The following is a 17,523-nucleotide window of genomic DNA, read 5'->3' as shown; positions in this document are numbered from 1 at the left end:
GATCACTTGTTTTAAGCTATATGTTATGTTTATATTTTTTAAATATTTAATGTATTATACAAGAGCTCGATGTGCATATCCATGTAAGAAAAAAAGGATAGCTGGTTTGGCTGCTTGAAGCTGCAAGAGCTATTAGGAGTCTGTGCCACCCAGAATGCGCTGCATGACATTGGTAAGGTTCATTAGAGTTGTGATTGAGGATGAACGGGTGCTGATTCTGCATTTTTATGCAGCAAATCTCTAATGCTCTAGCAGTGTTTCATATTCATTATTGTTTTGGTGTATGTACCTCAATGAATTGTTTCAACAAAAAAAAAGGCATATATATTATGATGCCAGTGACTTGGTTATAAATGTTTTTTTTTCCTATCTATATTGTGAACATGAAGAATTATTACATTTGTTGGCTCTTATTATTTTACACCTTTGATTGGGTTTGACATTGTAAAAGATCACAAGCTTTCGTCCAGTAAAAGGCAAGAGATTTGCAAAAGCAAATTATCAAGTCACAACCCACAAAGAGATCAACATTCCCTATGTTTTAAAGCTTTTGTCGTCTATTTCACACCATTGTTATTATTCCTGTCGTGAGCTATATGTTTTTCTATAAGATCCCGTCTGTTCAAATTATTTTTGTGAGAATCTATCACAATTCACAACAAAGGCTGGAAGATTGTAGTTAAATTTGTAAGTGCTTTGATGTTTTCTTGCATTTACTTGGGAGAGTTAAGATTAGTTGGGACTTAGGATAACATTTGGCTGTCAAGAATTGACATCCAGTAAAAACACTTCATCAAAGTCTAGCACGATGGAAGAAAATACTAGTAATAAAGATTCCACAACACTGACGTCCAGTAACAATTAATTGACATCCAGTCAGTATCAAATAGGTGGGAAAAATGAGTCCAGTAACAATTAATTGACGATCAGCAGGTGCTGTTGAGTATTTGAACCATAATAACTTTTCTTGTTCATCAGTTGTTAGCTGTTTTGGCAGCAAACACAGAAACTGTAGAATAATCGGCTAATCTTAGATTATTGATTCATTTCCAGAATATCAAACCAAGGTAAATTAGGAGGGAGATATTTGTGAAAAGCATTTTATAGGGGTAATCCCAAACTCGAGGTGATATAATGGATGGTTTTTATAATTTTCCCAATTAGCACTTCGTCTTTCCCTTCCAAACGACAAACGGTCACTGAGGGCATGTTCAACTACAATAAATATGTCATTCATAAGAGCACCACATATCCCGTCTCCCCGACTCCCCCCACCAGGCCACCACTCAAACCTTATCCTCCCCTCCCCTCTCTCTCTCTCCCCCTCCCTCTCCTCGGAGCCTGCAAGGAGAGCCAGCGCGCGAGGTCGGCTCGGCTGGGTGAGGAGGAGAAGGTCCGGCGGCGGCGGCGGTTCGGGGGGGGGGGGGGGGAGGGCCGGCGACGGCTAGGCGAGGAGGAGGTGGTCCGGCGGTGGTGGCGGCTCGGCGGGGAGGGCCGGCGGCGGCGGCGGTTCGACGGGGAGGTCCGGCGGCGGCTTGGCGAGGCTCGGCAATGAGGGTCAGCGCCGATGAGGAGGTCTGACGGAGGCGGCTCGGCAAGGTGGAGCTAGCGGTGGCGGCTCGGCGAGGCAAGGAGGGCCTGAGGCGGCTGCTCAGCGACGAGGGACGGCACCGATGATGAGAGCCGGCGGCAGATCACCCTCCCTCCCTGGTGTGGTCGTCCCCTCCCTTCCTCCCTCTTTCCTCTCTGATCGGCCCGGAGGGGGGAGGCCGCCGGCGGCGGCGGCATGGCCCTCCCATTTGTAGCAGTAAAGGGCAGCAGGGAGAAGGCCGGCGGTGACGGAGCTGCACCCTACGATGATTGTGTTTTTTTATGGGTTAATTGGATCCATGCCATTGTAAATTTACCCAATTAAAAATTTACTAATAGTATTCATGAAATCGGGTGGATGCCACTGAACCTTTTAAAAATTAGAAACATGCCACTCTGTCACGATTTCTGATAAATCCTCCGTTAACCCTAACCGTGGGCATCAAACTGCCCTCAAACCGTGGCATCAAATTGCCCCCAAACCGTGGCGTTAAATCCTCTGACTTCTTCGTTTTCCATCTCTCTTCAGGGTCTCCTCCTGTGATTTGCAGGGACGACGCCCGAGGGTGGAGGCGACGGCGTCGGCCTGGCAGCGACGTGCGGCCGCCTGGCAAGGCGCTACCGATACGCGTGCGTGACTGACGGAATCAAGGTCTTAACTGCAATTAGGATTACGAGGTGTTATGAGCAGGATCTAACGAAGAGGTTTTTCCCTTATTTGCCATTAAAAAAGATGGTGCCTTCCTCTGTGCCACTAAAAAGTTCGAGCCTCCCTCTATGTCATCGTCGAACTTTATGGTGCCCTCCACACCATTCCGTCGCTCCGTCGCTATTCTTTTTGGGTTACCGTTTGGCAACTCTGTCATGTGGGCCCGGGCAGGAAAAATATCGCTCTTGCCCTTTCATTCTCTCTTCTCCCTCGATTCCCCTCTCTCCACCGGCCGACACCCAGCCGAGTGTGGCCGAGCCGCTGGACGCCCGCGCCACCACGCCGGCCTCCCCTTCCCTCGTCACCGCCGTCTCCGCCGAGCCGAGCGAACAGCTCCTCCAGCTTCGCCATGCCGCGGATCCGCGAACCCGTCCACGTTGCGGTGGCGGCTCTGCCTCCGCTGCTGACACAACACGAGCAGCGAGGAGGACAGTGGCCTCCCGCTGACAACCTCCGCCTCAGCCCTGATGGCGTGCTGGTCATCGTCGTCGTTGCAACGCTGCCGCCCAACTACAAGACGAAGTCGAAGCAACAACCCTCGCGCCGCATCACCGGCGATGGCGTCGCCGTCCCCGGCAGCGTGGCCGCAGCGGACGCCCGACGAGGTGGAGGACATCATCACGCGCAAGATCCTCCTCATCGACCGCCTCTCCCTCTCGGACCAACCCGCCGGCAACCCCTCCCCCTTTGCCTACCTCGCCTCCTCCTTCCGCCACGCCGCCGACAAGGCCTGCAAGATCTCCACCATCCGCGACGCCGCCCTCCGCGCGCACCTCGCCGCCTCCATCGCGCACCTCCGCGGCCTCATCCTTTCCTACGCCCGCATCGTCGTTGGGAACCCCGACACCTTCCCTTCGCCACACAACGCGCCCCACCCTGCCGCCGAACTGCTCGTATTCCTCCTACCCGTGGCCGCCGCCGTCGTTGTCGCCACGCCGCCGTCTTCTCCCCAGTGCCGGCAGCGGTGGCGAACTGCGCTTCGCCCTGCAGGAGCCCACGTCGGCCGCGTCCGTCCCCAGGCGCTGGCTCGCCTTCTCACTCCTTTGCTGCTGTTGCATTTGAGGGGAGAGAGGAGAGTGCTAGGATGCCTAAGGGCAATTAAGTTATTTGGCTGCGCCGTTACCCACCGTTACAACAAAAACGGATGGAATGGTGTGGAGGGCGCGATAAAATTCGACGATGGTATGGAGGGAGGCTCGAACTTTTTAGTGGCACAGAGGAAGGCATCATCTTTTTTAATGGCACACAGGGAAAAACCTCTCTAACGAACTAGTGGAAAATCGCAAGCACTTGATGTTCTCCCTGCCATCAAGCATTAGAATCAGACAATCAACATGCTCCTTGTTTTCACAGACGGGAGCATGAACAAAGGATTAAGCAACGGTCGACACTAGATACCTCTTGATGCTTTTTTCTATTTTTAGGCGTGGAGTTTCTGAACTTTGCTTTGTTTCTGTTTGGAATCTGGTGATGGCGCTAGCGCATATGTACCAAGTGGCCGTCGCTGAAGCAGTGGACGGATGAGGCGGTGGCAGTGCGGGTGGCCGCAGAGGGTGTGGTTTGCGCGATGAAGCTGGCCGCGCCGCGCCTATACCTGTGGTGCACGCGCCTCGGCGGCAGGAGCTTGGCGCCGTCCAATTATCTAAGGGCTGGCAGTCTGGCACTTCGCCGGCCGCCGTGATGCAGCGCCCCGGGTTGCGCTGATGGATGGGTTGACAGACTCTACTAGAAAAACTATTTTTTACGGGCGGCCAAAACATGTTTTCGCGGGCGGCCAAACCATCCGCACGTAAAAATCATTAATTTTTCCAGACGGACCAAGCACCACCCGCGAAAATCATTTTCACATGCAGAAATTCAATTTTCCCACGCAACAGCAGCCCCGCCTGTGAAAATAGTTTCAGCGCTAAAAAATAATTTTCGCCGCCAAACCAGCCCGCCCTCGGGTTTCACCCACAAATAAAAAATTCTTATTCATTCAACAAAAGACAATCACAAACATCCATTCATCAACACAATCTATACATGAACACAAATGCATCGGATTCAAATCCACAACACCGACTTGCATTGCAGCATCAATCAAAATAAAAACAAATAAAAAAAGGGTTAATTAGATCCATGCCATCACAAATATGTCGATTCAGAAAAATACCACTACAATTCGTCTATTCGTAGCCGTGTCATTCAAATTTTATAAAATTGGAACAGTGCCACTGCCGTCACGTTTTCCATCCATCTCTTCTTCTTCCTGTTTTCTTCTTCTTCGTCCCGTCTTTGTCTTCTTCCTCTTTCCTTTTCTTTCTTCCCTTTTTCCCGGGTGCTGTTCATCGTCACCATGGCCGCCACCGCGCTCACCAAGGTGAGGCGGCTCCTTGTGGTGGGCGTCAACGACGGTGAGGAAGAAACCAAGCAGGAAGGAACCAAACAAAACTCAGGACCAAGCAAAGAAAAATATATATGTGATTTTTATTTGTTGCTTCCACGGATTCGATCCTGGAATCCAAGAACATGGTCTCCAATCTTTTCAGGCAAAAAAAGTAGGGATGGATGGATGAATGCGTAAGGATCTGGTGGGCTGAGGGGATTGGATCCAAACATACAGTATGAGAGAAGAGAGAAGTGAAATGAGAAGAAGGACGTCGACTTGCACGGCCGGAGGAGTAGCTGGTGGTGGCAGGGTTTGGAGCGGGGGAACGAGACGACCGTCATGCGGTGCAGCTTGTAGTGCTCGTGCTCGTGCGGAGCGGATGCGTGCCCCGCTCGCCGACGCCCTTGCCGAGGAGCACTCCTCCTGGGTTCCTGGGTTGCCCCTTCCCCCATCCGTCGCTGTGCCCTCCTCCTCTGGCGCTGATTCATCCGTCGAGGATCTCCTCGCGCTCATCTACTTCGGCTCCCGGCCCTCTTCTACGTCAAGCTGCCGCGGAACCCCCACGGGAGCCGCTGGAGCCGGTGGCTGTGTCCTTGCAGGCCGCCGCCGTGGAGGATTGCCGCCCCTTCTTCGGTGAGCAAGTCGACCATGACGATGACGAGACAGATGGCACACCGGGAAGAAGACGGGAGGAAGAAGAAGAAAACGGAAAAAAAATGAAATGGATAGAAAACGTGATGACTGTGGCATGATTTTCAATTTTGTAAAATTTTAATGGCACGATTATAAATAGATGGATTGTAGTGGTATTTTTTTAAATCGATATATTTGTGATGGCATGGATCTAATTAACCCAAATTAATACCACTATATTCCATTTGGATGGCCTCTCCCCCTCCATCAGTCATCAGACCTTTACCACGTTTTTCATATCACACTCCTCTATATATATTTTTATAACATTTTCCAACTATCACTATATTTATAGATTTCTTTTGTGTATAAGTATACATGTATATATCTAAGTGTTGTGATTAAAACAACCACCGCCATATAGCTATATTTATAAAGATATATCGTTATCAAATAAAACAAACTACAAGCAAACATATTCGCAATATACTAATTCATATTATTTGATATTACAGTACAATATGCTATAATACAATACTAACATTAATTGACAGTAGTTATATTTCAAACTAAACCCGTGGTTATCCTCCTCGTTCCGCTCGAGCCACAGCGAATCTTTTTGTTCATCCGAGAAACAAGCATGTGGCACCATGTGACGCTCCTCCAGATTCCAAACTCAAATCAATCCATATAGGAGTAGATCTCTAGGTCTCTAGACTAGCTAGTTTAATCCATTGGCATTTAAGAAATGAACCCAGGGGTTCATAACATAGCATATGCACAGTTAATTAGTTTCCAAATGGACGGTGTGACAAAATGCTACTATCTTGTGCTCACACTAATATGCGAATGACCACCATCTTCACTTCTTCGGTGTTGGGTTCCTGTTGTGTTCGTGAGTAGGACTGCAGCGTTGAGAGGTCGCTGCAGCCAGCGCTTACGCTACTCATGGTGAAATTGGTGATAGCGTGGGCCTTGATAACAATTAGTAGCAAAGCTTGCTTCGACCGATTAGGTGAGATAGCCACTCGGTTGTTACTTTGTTGCCTGCTCAATCTAGTATTCTAGTTTCGATTTGACATGCTAGATATGGATGGAGTTCTTTTTCTCTTATCCAGATGTTTTCTCCCATGTTTTTGTGTTGCTTGGTCATTCCTGATCGATTAAGTGCAGCTGTGTGACCCGTGCAGGCATTCAACCCCAGATTTTCGAGCAAGAGCTCACTTGAAGATAGATAGGTCAATATGAACGTTGCCACAGGGGCAATGAACACCCTACTCCCCAAGCTTGGGGAGCTGCTGGTAGGCGAATACAAGCTACAAAAGGGTGTCAAGGGAGAGATCGAAGAACTTGAGAAAGAGCTGACAAGTATGACCGCAGCCCTCCACAAGGTGGCTGAGACGCCTGCAGATAAACTTGATAAGCTGGCGAAGATCTGGGCCAGCGATGTCAGGGAGCTGTCTTACGACATCGAAGATGCCATCGACACCTTCATGATAAAGGGCAAGGGGCATGAACTTGCCACGAGCTTCAAGAAGGTCACCAATTTGTTCAACAAGTTCAAAACTAACCATCAGATTCACGGTGTCATCAAAGATATCATGGACCAGGTCAAGAAGGTCAGCGAGCGTCGTAGTAGGTACATAGTCGACGACATCGCTGCCAGACCAACTATTGTGGATGTTGATCCTCGCCTAGAAGCTATGTACCGGAAGGCAACAGAACTCGTTGGCATTAATGAGCCAAAAAGTGAGCTAACTAAGCGACTCTTGGAACATGACTACTCATCCAGGCAGCAATCAAATATAATTTCTATTGTTGGATTCGGAGGCTTGGGAAAGACAACTCTTGCCAATTCATTACTCCAGGAGCTTGAGGCAAAATTTGATTGCCATTTTTTTGTTTCGGTATCCTTGAAACCTGATATAAACAAGATTCTCAAAAGTATTCTTCCCCAACTTGACAAGAAAAGGTATGCCCACATAAATGAAGCATGGGAAACGAAGCAGTTCATTGATGAAATTCAAGACTTCCTCAAGAATAAAAGGTGCATTTCTATGTTATACCTACTCTTTATCATTATTTGAAGACACTTTTTGTTGTTACGATTAAGGATCCTGACTCAAGTTCTTATAATATTCTAATATAATCACGAGTCCTGTCTCAAATTTTTATAGTATTCTAGCTAATATAACCGGATTTGTAAATAAAGTTTTGGTTGTCCAATGGAACACACAATTATTCAGAAATTTGCTCTGTTTACGCATAATTAAGTTTTTTTTGTGACTGTGAATAGAATTTTACAAAGCTGCAGTTATTGTGTCAAAATTGCTGGAAAATTGCCCATGTAAATTTGTACTTCCTCCGTTTCACAATGTAAGTCATTCTAGCATTTCCCACATTCAGATTCATTTGTCAACACTATATAAAATACGACATAATCACTTAATAACATGTAGTAACTGGAACAAATCACGATATTTAGACAGAAGATTGAAACATGGAGATCTTGTCAAGCTATTTTATAGGAGAGTTTAGAAGTTAAAAACAAAGATTCTCTCTTATGAGACAAAAGATAATAATTCTATGGTTCGAATTAGAGAAGTTTGATAGCCATGCATTGTCGATTGACAAACATACTATTTAGTTTTCTCATTCATATTTTAAATCACAGCGTAATCTTTTCTTTGTAACTTCTAGAAAATCTTGCTTGCAATCACTTTGCTAATAATTTGATAACACCATTTTCGATATTCAATGTGCAAGATACATATTCCTGTCTTTTTTGGATAGGCTTCACATGATTTATATCTAGGTTCAATAACATGTTTATATGCTACCATCATTAGGTTCTTGTGCGTGATTGATGATGTTTGGGAAAAATCAGCGTGGGATGATATCAAACTTGCTGTGCAAGATGCTAAACTTGGTAGCAAGATAATTGTAACCACACGAAACATGGTCGTTGCTGAACATGCAGGTGGTGGTGTTTATGAAATGAAACCCTTATCTAATGATGATTCCAGACAATTGTTCTGCAAACGAATATTTGACTCTAACGATGACTGTCCAGGTGATTTGTGTGGTGTCACTGAGAAAATTTTGAAGAAATGCGGTGGTGTACCGCTAGCCATCATTACTACAGCATGCCTACTTGCTAGCAAACCAAGGAATTCAGAGGAATGGGACAAGGTCAATAAGTCTATCAGTTTGGGGCTTGAGAACAACCTTGATGTGGACAACATGCGGAAGATATTAAGCCTCAGTTACAACGATCTACCTTTTCATTTGAAGACTTGCTTGTTGTCTCTAAGCAAATATCCTGAGGATGAGCTAATTAGAAAAGATGTTTTGATATGGGGTTGGTTAGCAGAGGGTTTTATTACAGATGAAACACGACTTGCAGGGACAAGCTTGCAGGAGATTGGAGAGAGCTACTTCAGCGAGCTCATCAATCGAAGCTTGATCCAGCCGATGGATACTTACTTTCAATACGAAGATGGTAAGGTACATGAGTGCAGAGTACATGACATGGTGCTTGAGCTAATAAATCAGCTGTCAGCGGAAGAAGATTTTGTTACAACGTATTTATCAGATGGTCAACAAGCAGGTAAATGTACATGTACAACACAGAAGAAGAAGAAGATTCACCGACTCTCTCTCCATAACAGCAACAAATCTTATGCCTCACCAGAAGCAAGAGAACAATTGTCCAAAGTAAGGTCACTCACTATCTTCGGCAAGGTCGACTCGATACCACCCTTGTCGAGCTTTCATGTCCTGCGTGTGTTGCAGATTGAGGACTGCAGTGGTATGGGCAAGAACCATTTTAGTGATCTTGGCAAGCTACGCCTCCTAAGATTTATGCGTCTAGGGTGCTATAGTGCCACCGAGCTCCCTGAAAGCATTGGAAAACTAGAATCTCTCGAAACCCTGGACATAAGAGGTGCTAGATCAAGAACACCATATTATTCTTTTAAATCTCCTAAGGTAGTGTTTCCAATGTCTTTTGTCAAACTAAGGAAACTATTGCGGCTATTTGCTGGCGAAGTGAAGTTGGCGCAAGGTCTGATGCTAGGAAATATGAAATCTTTACAGGAGCTTGAAGTAGAAGCCACACCGGAGGTAATAAAAGAGATTGGTTATTTGAAAGAGCTAAGGACTCTTAGGATCATTGTGAACAGTCAAATCAGTGAGACATTAGAGTTAGTGGAATCCATTCAAACATCTATAAAAAGGCTCACCAATTTGCAAGACCTGGATTTGAGACTAAGTGGTGTACGAGAAACCATAGACATGCAACAGATTCCTTCCGGCCTCCAAAGGTTGTTCATGTTCCGTTTGGACATGGAGGCATTCCCATGTTGGATCAATTCGTCAATGCTCTCCCGCCTCACCGCCTTATCCATTTTGCTGAAGTCTGAATATCTCCAGCCTGACCACCTTGATCGCCTCGCTAAGCTTCCATCTCTTCGTTTTCTGAGGCTAGAATTAGAAGGTGATCCGTTTCGGCTGAAACAACTCACTATCCACAGAGGTGCATGTGCATTCCGGAGTTTAAAATATTTTCACCTTTATAGCTACATGATGCCATCGTTTCAACCAGGAGCTATGCCTCACCTTGAAAGGCTTTGTCTTCTGATTATGACTTTTATAGTGAGGGGTGACTTGAATGATTTAGGTTTGGAGAACCTCCACTCCCTTCGTCATGTAACCATTCATTCCTGTAATGACGAAACCAAGGCTGTTGTTAAAGAGGCACTTAAGGACTGTCCTAATCAAGCAGCTCTCGAATTATACTGAACTAAAAGCTTCACTCAGGTACTTAGCTGATTTCTTCCCCTAATCAACAACCTTCTTTCATGTAGCCGTTATGTAATGCTAGGTCCTCCAAGCCTCCCACTCAACGTTTTTAATTAATATGATGTATCTTTATGAACATTAATTTGTTCAGAACTTTAGTTACTATATGTATGTTTTCTATCTTGGCTTGGTGTACAGTAATGAATGATGGGCTTTGTGCGTCTTTGATGCAGCTGCCGCGTTATTCATTATCTTCAATAAAAAAAAATATTTACAAACGTTAGCATATCAGCATGCAATCAACTTCTTACTCCTAGTTATACATTCTTTTTTTTTAATTAGATCAATGCCATTACAATGTCATCTCTTTTGAAAAAAAAATTGTGCATTTAGAGACATGCTATTACAATTTGATAGAAATTGGAGATATGTCACTACTTACCTCTTCAATGTATTTTTTTTAAAAAAAATAGATCAAATTACCCCTGCTTCCCACATCCCTTTTTTCCTTCTCCCTCTCTCCAATATGCCATCTCTTCCACCGGTCCAATCCCTATCAAGCCCGCTGGCCTCTCGACCTCCAGTGACGCAAGTGGTGAGATTCCGCCGCATGACGGCCAGCGTGTCACGTAGCTCGTCCAATGTGCCGCAGTGGACGATTGAGGAGGTAATTTGGTCAAATTTTTTTTTATAAATGTATTGAAGGGGTAAGCAGTGGTATATTTTCATTTTTTTTCAAATTATAATGATATATCTCCAAATAGACGAATAATAATAGTATTTTTAAAGTTGAAGAAGTTGTAATGGTATGATCCAATTAAACTTGTTTTCCCTCCGCCTATGTTGTGAACACGAAGAACTATTATATTGAGATGATTTCTTTTACGCCATTGCAGTCAACCATGTCACGTAATCTGACATCTCAATTGTAAATAAGGTTTATATGCATGGGTCACTCGAGTTAAATTCCAACTAGCCAAATTGCTGCGCATTTGCATGGTTAGATATTTGCATGCACTAAAACTACAGTTTCTTTTATCTGTACAACATAAATCATACAATTGAGATTTTTTTTACCTTGTACTCCGTCCTTTTCGCACTACAAGTCAATAGTTGGTTTTTCCTAAGTCAAACTTATTCAAGTGTAACCAAATAACAATATTTTCAACACAAAGTAAAAATACAGTAAAAAAATATATTCAATGGCAGATTTAATAAAAACTAACTTGGTATTGCAGGTGTCCTACTCGTCACATAATTATGGTCGATCAGTATCACCTATCATCGTAGGCCCAACAAGGGAGCGCACGAACAACATGCGACACAGCAGAATGGGTGAAATTATCGGCTTATCTATCTATCTACTAGTTGTGTTTTGGTTGTTTCCATTCCATGAAATTAGAATCGAGTTGTTTAGTTGGCTCTATATAAAGAGCAGTACTATGTTATTTGGAATTCAAGCAAGAAGCTATAAGGCCCTGTTAGTTTTCATATTATTCATGGGATTGTTGAAATGGTTTATTTACTCCACGGTTTGAAATATATATTCTCCACTGCATTTGTTAGATCACTTGTTTTAAGCTATATGTCAAGTTTATTTTCAAAAATATTTAATGCATTATACAAGAGTTTCATGTGCATATCTATGTGGATATATAGACCGAATTTTTGTCCATTATCTTAAAGAAAAAAGATAGCTGGTTCAGCTACTTGCTAACAAATTAAGTAAAGCTGCGAGATAGTCCGGCTCTGGGGAGTATGACATCTCTACTAGAGCTATTAGGCGTCTATGCTACCCAGAATGCACTGCATGCCATTGGTAACCTGGGAGAGCTAAGTTTTTGGGTGTGTTTGAAAGAAGAGGGAAAAAGAAAATTGAAAAGATATACAAAACGAGGTGAGACATTAATGCATGGTTAGTTGACTATTAATTATTTCAAACCTAAAAAATAAATTAATATGATTTTATAACTTTTGTTAAAAAAAACTGTTTAGCAGTTGGGAAGCGTGCGTGTGAAAACAAGGTTCCTTAAGAGTTGTGATCGAGGATGAACAAAGGGTGCTGATTCTGAATTTTTATGTAGCAAATCTTTAAGGGGCAATTTCGTTTCTGCCCCCACTTTAGTGTCCAATATTGGGGTTTTCATTTTTGCCCTCACTTTTTTGAACCGAACAATGTTTTTGCCCCTGTTTTGGATGGAAAAGTTAACGGTGTTAAATTTTTAGCAAAAGGACATTTATACCCTCTCCTATCTCTATTCATTAATTGTGTTTTTGCCCCCATTTTATGCATGCTTTGAAAATTTAAATTCTTGGCAAAAGGACATTTAAATGACCCACATTGACTAACATAACAATTGGCACATATTCTGAATTTGATGGAATTTCTACAAAATTTTAGCAGCATTTTGACAAACTGAACAATTTTTTGACAAAATTTCAACATCATCTCGGCCGACGCCCCCTGCTGGACCTGCAGGTCGCCGCTTGGCCGACGCCCGCTGCCGTCCGGCCGATGCCCGCCGATGCCTGGCCACCGCCCGGTTGACGCCCGGCCGCCGCCCGGCGCCGCCTAGTCGACGCCACCTAGCCGACGCCCGCCGCCGCCTGGCCGATGCCCGCGGTCGCCTAGCTCCCTCCTCGCCGCCTAGCCCCCTCCTCGCCGCCGCCTATCACTCTCCCCGCCGTCGCCGCCGCCTACCCCTTTCCCGCCGCTGCCTACCGCGTAGCCTCCTGTTCGCCGACAGGAGGGGCTGCGGTGCTGCGCCTGGCCGACGACCTCTTTGCTGTCGACGCAGGCGCCCGCTCGCCACCGCCTTCCCCTCTCCCGTCGTCGAGCCCTCTCCCCGCCACCGCCTACCATGCAGCCTCCTCCTCGCCGGTGAGAAGGGCTATGCTGCTGCGCCTGGCCGACAACCCGCTCGCCGCCGCCTACACCGCCCACTCGCCGCCGCCTACGCCGCCCAGATGGGTTTTGGCCGTGGTCATATCCGAGAGGAGAGAAGAGACTGTGGGTTAGATATTTCCTAGGGGTAAAAAGGTAAATCACAAAATCAAAAAATATTTATTTCCTTTATTTCTCTATTTCTTTATTGCCATAAACCCGGTCCCACAAACTTCCGTCTAAACCAGGGGTAGATGCCTCTTTCGATTAAAAAAATAGGGGTAAAAACGAAAACCCTAAAAAGTAGGGGTAAAATCAATATTGGATACTAAAGTAGGGGCATAAACGAAATTATCCCAATCTATTTCTTTAATGCTCTAGCAGTGTTTCATTCATCATTGTTTTGGGGTATGTACTTCAATGAATTGTTTTTTTTTTAAAAGAGGCATATATGATGCGAGTGACTTGGTTATAAATGTTTCTTTCCCTGTCTATATTGTGAACATAGAATTATTACATTTGTTGGCTCTTAGTATTATTTTACACCTTTGATTGGGTTTGGCATTGTAAAAGACCACAAGCTTTCGTCCAATAAAAGTCAAGAGATTTGCAAAAGCAAATTATGAAGTCACAACCCACAAAGAGATCAACATTCCCTATGTTTTAAAGCTTTTGCTCATGGAACGTGTCGTCTATTTCACACCATTGTTATTATTCCTGTCGTGAGCTATATGTTTTTCCAAGATCCCGTCTGTTCAAATTATTTTTGTGAGAATCTATCACAATTCACAACAAAGGCTGGAAGATTGTACTTAAATTTGTAAGTGCTTGATGTTTTCTTGCATTTACTTGTACTTAAATTTGTAAGTGCTTGATGTTTTCTTGTATTTACTTGGGAGAGTTAAGATTAGTTAGGACTTAGGATAACATTTGGCTGTCAAGAATTGACATCCAGTAACAACACTTCATCAAAGTCTAGCACGATAGAAGAAAATAGGTAGGAATAAAAATTCCTCAACACTGACGTCCAGTAACAATTGACAACCAGTCAGTATCAAATAGGTGGGAAAAAAATATTCCACAACGTTGACGTCCATACATCACAACTGTGAGTATAACTTTGAGTATTTGAACCATAATATTGTTTTTCTTGTTCATCAGTTGTTACCTGTTTTGGCAGCAAACACAAAAACTGCAGAACGATCGGCTAATCTTATATTATTGATTCATTTCCAGAGTAGAGGATAAACTACAGACTAATAACAAGGGTGATATATAATGATAAGAGAGAGAAGAATAATTAAGATAAACTGCCATGTTGTTCATCACAATTTCAACATAGTTTTGTTGCTGGTTGCCCTGTCGCAACCTTTGTGATGTTCTTCAGCACTGAAGTAGTGGCATACCCTACAGAAAAGAAAGACTAGCAGTCTACCACTTAAAAGAAAAACTATTAATCTGAACCTCCTATCTTCTTTTGTCTCTTGGTACCAGGCCTTGCTATTTCATCGTACACCTGGCATTCAGGCTAGGAAATGAACTAGTAGAACTCATACTAGTAGGCCTTTTTCCCGTCTTGTACAATTCAACTCTGTCGATTTTCCATACACAGCTCAGAATTTGAAGTGATCAGAGAGGAACTCTGTTGCGTTTTGCGAACTTACTGTAGGTTCATCTGAAGATCATGTTGCTTGCAGAGGAAAAAAATTTAGCCATGCATGAGTCAAGTACATTGGATCTTAAATATTAAAGGTATGATGATATCAAAATGTTTTTCATAAAAGATTTAAGTTACATTATTTTGTTTTGTGAGAAATAATAATATTTTAGCATATCGATATTTTAGAACGGTGGTATTATTTTTGGGAGTGCTAATCTCAACTAATTAGAGTATTTATTTTGAAATATTATAGAGCTAATCTAACTATGCATGATTGTGAAGTGATATATGATGATATGATCTAATTTATTATTTTATTCACAATTTTTTTTTGTTGTGATGAGATGCAAAAATGTCAGGATATGATTTAAAATAATAGAGAAAATATTTTTTTTGGAGTGTTACTCACGATTGTGTTTTTGTTTTTGTCAAATCTATCATAAATTTATTAATGTATGTTTTGTAAAGTGATCTATGATCATATATACATTGTTGTTTTTTTTTCTAATTTTATTTAACAGCTTCAAGTGCATGCTAAGGTTAGGATATGATAAAAAATAAATATTTCTCATGAGTTTAAAGAATGCAGTAACGTTCTAAATGGTTAATTAAGCACGATGAAATCGATAATAAAGAATGATAAAAAGATTGTGTAATTTAAAGGTTAAGATTATTTCTCTATACATAAATTATTCAAAAATATCTATTATATCTATAAAGTAATAGAAAAAGGAGTCTCCACGTTCACTCTCACGGCCTATAAAATCCCACGTTAATCGAAAGAAAAAAAATAGAAGGAGAAGTACTTTGCAAAAAAAAACTTAGAAACGGACAAAAAAAATTCTAATCGGACTAAAAAAACTTGGAAACGGACAAAAAAGAAAAACCTAAGAGCTGAAACGGACAAAAAAAACTTGGAAACGGACAAAAAAACAAAGAGTAAACGGACAAAAAAAAAACATGGAAACGGACAAAAAAAATTCCAATCGGACAAGAAAGAAAAAATTGAAAACGGACAAGAAAAATTAGAAATTCCAATGTTAATCAAGAAAAAGAGAAAAAAATAACCATTGGGTCATAGTAGATCCAGATTATAACAGTTTAGATTTCATATAGGGTGTGTTTAGATTCCAAATTTTTTTTTTCCAAAAATGTCACATCAAATGTTTGGATATATGTATGGAGCATTAAATGTGGATGAAAAAAACCAATTACACAGTTTGCATGTAAATTGCGAGACGAATTTTTTGAGCCTAATTACGCCATGATTTGAGAATGTGATGCTACAGTAAACATTTGCTAATGACAGATTAATTAGGCTTAATAGATTTGTCTCGCAATTTACAGGCAGAATATGTAATTTGTTTTGTTATTAGTCTACATTTAATACTTCAAATGAGTGTCCGCATACTTCAAAATTTTTACACCTAAACAACTAAACATGGCCATAATAGTTATATAGTTATATAAATTTTTTTACGAAAGGTTAAAGTAACTATAGGAATCGGAGTAAAAAAAGCTTGGGATGGAAATGACCAAACAAACCACATATACAAAGTTTATTTCTAATTTAACCAATTGGATTAAGAACTAATGCATTAACTTATTTAAGTAATAAGGGCATGTTTAGATCCGCTGACACGTTTTTTCATCTTGTCATATCGAACGTTTTAACATCTGTATGAAGTATTAAATATAGGCGAAAAATAACTAATTGCACAGATTGCGACTAATTTGTGAGACGAATCTTTTAAGCCTAATTGCTACATGATTTGATAATGTAGTGTTAGAGTAAACATTTGCTAATGACGGATTATTTAGGCTTAATAAATTCGTCTCACATTTTACAGGCGGATTCTGTAATTTGTTTTGTTATTAGACTACGTTTAATACTTCAAATGTGCGTCAGTATATCCGATGTGACAGGACAAATTTTCACCCCTGGATCTAAACACATCCTAAGAAAATTAGACTCTGCGTTTGCTGTCATGGCATAGAAATTCTCATATTAATCGAAGTCCATATAGAAAAACAATTTACATAGATAATTAAAAAATAATGAATATTGGAAGAGAAGGCTAGAGTTCATACTAGTGTACAATTTATAATTAATTGAAATATGAAATTAGAGAAAAAGAATAATAGAATCCATATAGAAATAAAATTTTAAATAGCTGAAATTCGAAATTAAAAAAAGAAATATTGAAAGAAAAAACTAGAATCCATACCAGTAGAACTAACTAAAATTTGAAATTAAAAAAAGAAAATAGTTGACGTATGAGTCTATATAGAAATACAATTTATAATTTTAATTTATAAAAATAAAAAATAAAAAAATATTGAAATAAGAGTTTACAATCTATATAAAAATACAATTTAGAAAAAAAATGAAAATTTGGAATAGAAAATAAGGAATATTGGTAGCTAGCCGCGCAGTTTGCGCGGGCCACAATACTAGTTTTTTTAATTGTAAGAACTTAAAAGGAAAAAAGAGAGGACAAGATATGGAAGGGGGGAGGGGGTGGGTTGTGTACAAACGTACGTACGTGGGGAGGAGGATGGGCTGGTAAGGGGAGAGAGATGGATTGTAGGGTCTCTTTTTGCTAAAAATAAATCTAATAGATAAAAAAGTGGGCCTATTAGTTTATTAGAGAGCCACGTGGCAGCTTATAAGCGTTTGTAGAAGCTTCACGTGGCAACGTGAGAGTGTTTATAGAAAATTTAATGGACTTTTTAGTATATAATATAATAGATAGATAGATAGATTCCTGTTGTGAGCTATATATTTTTAAGATCCCGTCTGTTCATCATATTTATGAGAATCTATCACAACAAAGGCTGGTATATAGTACTTGAATTTGTAAGTCTTTGAT

General features: G+C 41.7%; 1 protein-coding gene across 3 annotated transcripts; it reads left to right on the top strand.

Moving 5' to 3' along the window:
- Nucleotides 1–6,169: 6,169 nt before the first annotated feature.
- On the top strand, nt 6,170–11,597 carry LOC4352475 (disease resistance protein RGA5-like). 3 transcript variants are annotated; one of them, XM_026021830.2, is made up of 5 exons: nt 6,170–6,318; nt 6,494–7,350; nt 8,153–8,283; nt 8,377–10,124; nt 11,345–11,597. In XM_026021830.2, exons 2-4 carry the CDS (start codon nt 6,548–6,550, stop codon nt 10,104–10,106), a joined length of 2,664 nt encoding a protein of 887 aa, XP_025877615.1. In that variant the 5' UTR covers nt 6,170–6,318; nt 6,494–6,547; the 3' UTR covers nt 10,107–10,124; nt 11,345–11,597. The 3 variants fall into 3 exon arrangements, with proteins under 3 accessions (XP_025877615.1, XP_015618844.1, XP_015618843.1); XM_015763358.3 differs by having other exon boundaries at nt 8,153–10,124; XM_015763357.3 differs by having other exon boundaries at nt 6,174–6,318; nt 6,477–7,350; nt 8,153–10,124.
- The last annotated feature ends 5,926 nt before the right edge of the window (nt 11,598–17,523 follow it).

The sequence above is a fragment of the Oryza sativa genome, chromosome 12, assembly GCF_034140825.1.
Source record: "Oryza sativa Japonica Group chromosome 12, ASM3414082v1".
Lineage (NCBI taxonomy): Eukaryota > Viridiplantae > Streptophyta > Magnoliopsida > Poales > Poaceae > Oryza > Oryza sativa.
The sequence above is the reverse complement of the archived record's forward strand: the minus strand, read 5'-3'. Positions and strand labels throughout refer to the sequence as shown.

Excerpts from the sequence above, each read along its gene's own strand:
- LOC4352475 (XM_015763358.3), top strand. The coding sequence starts at position 6,548 with ATGAACGTTGCCACAGGGGCAATGAACACCCTACTCCCCAAGCTTGGG. Across the intron at positions 7,351-8,152 it reads GACTTCCTCAAGAATAAAAG|GTTCTTGTGCGTGATTGATG; the intron begins GTGCATTTCTAT and ends TACCATCATTAG.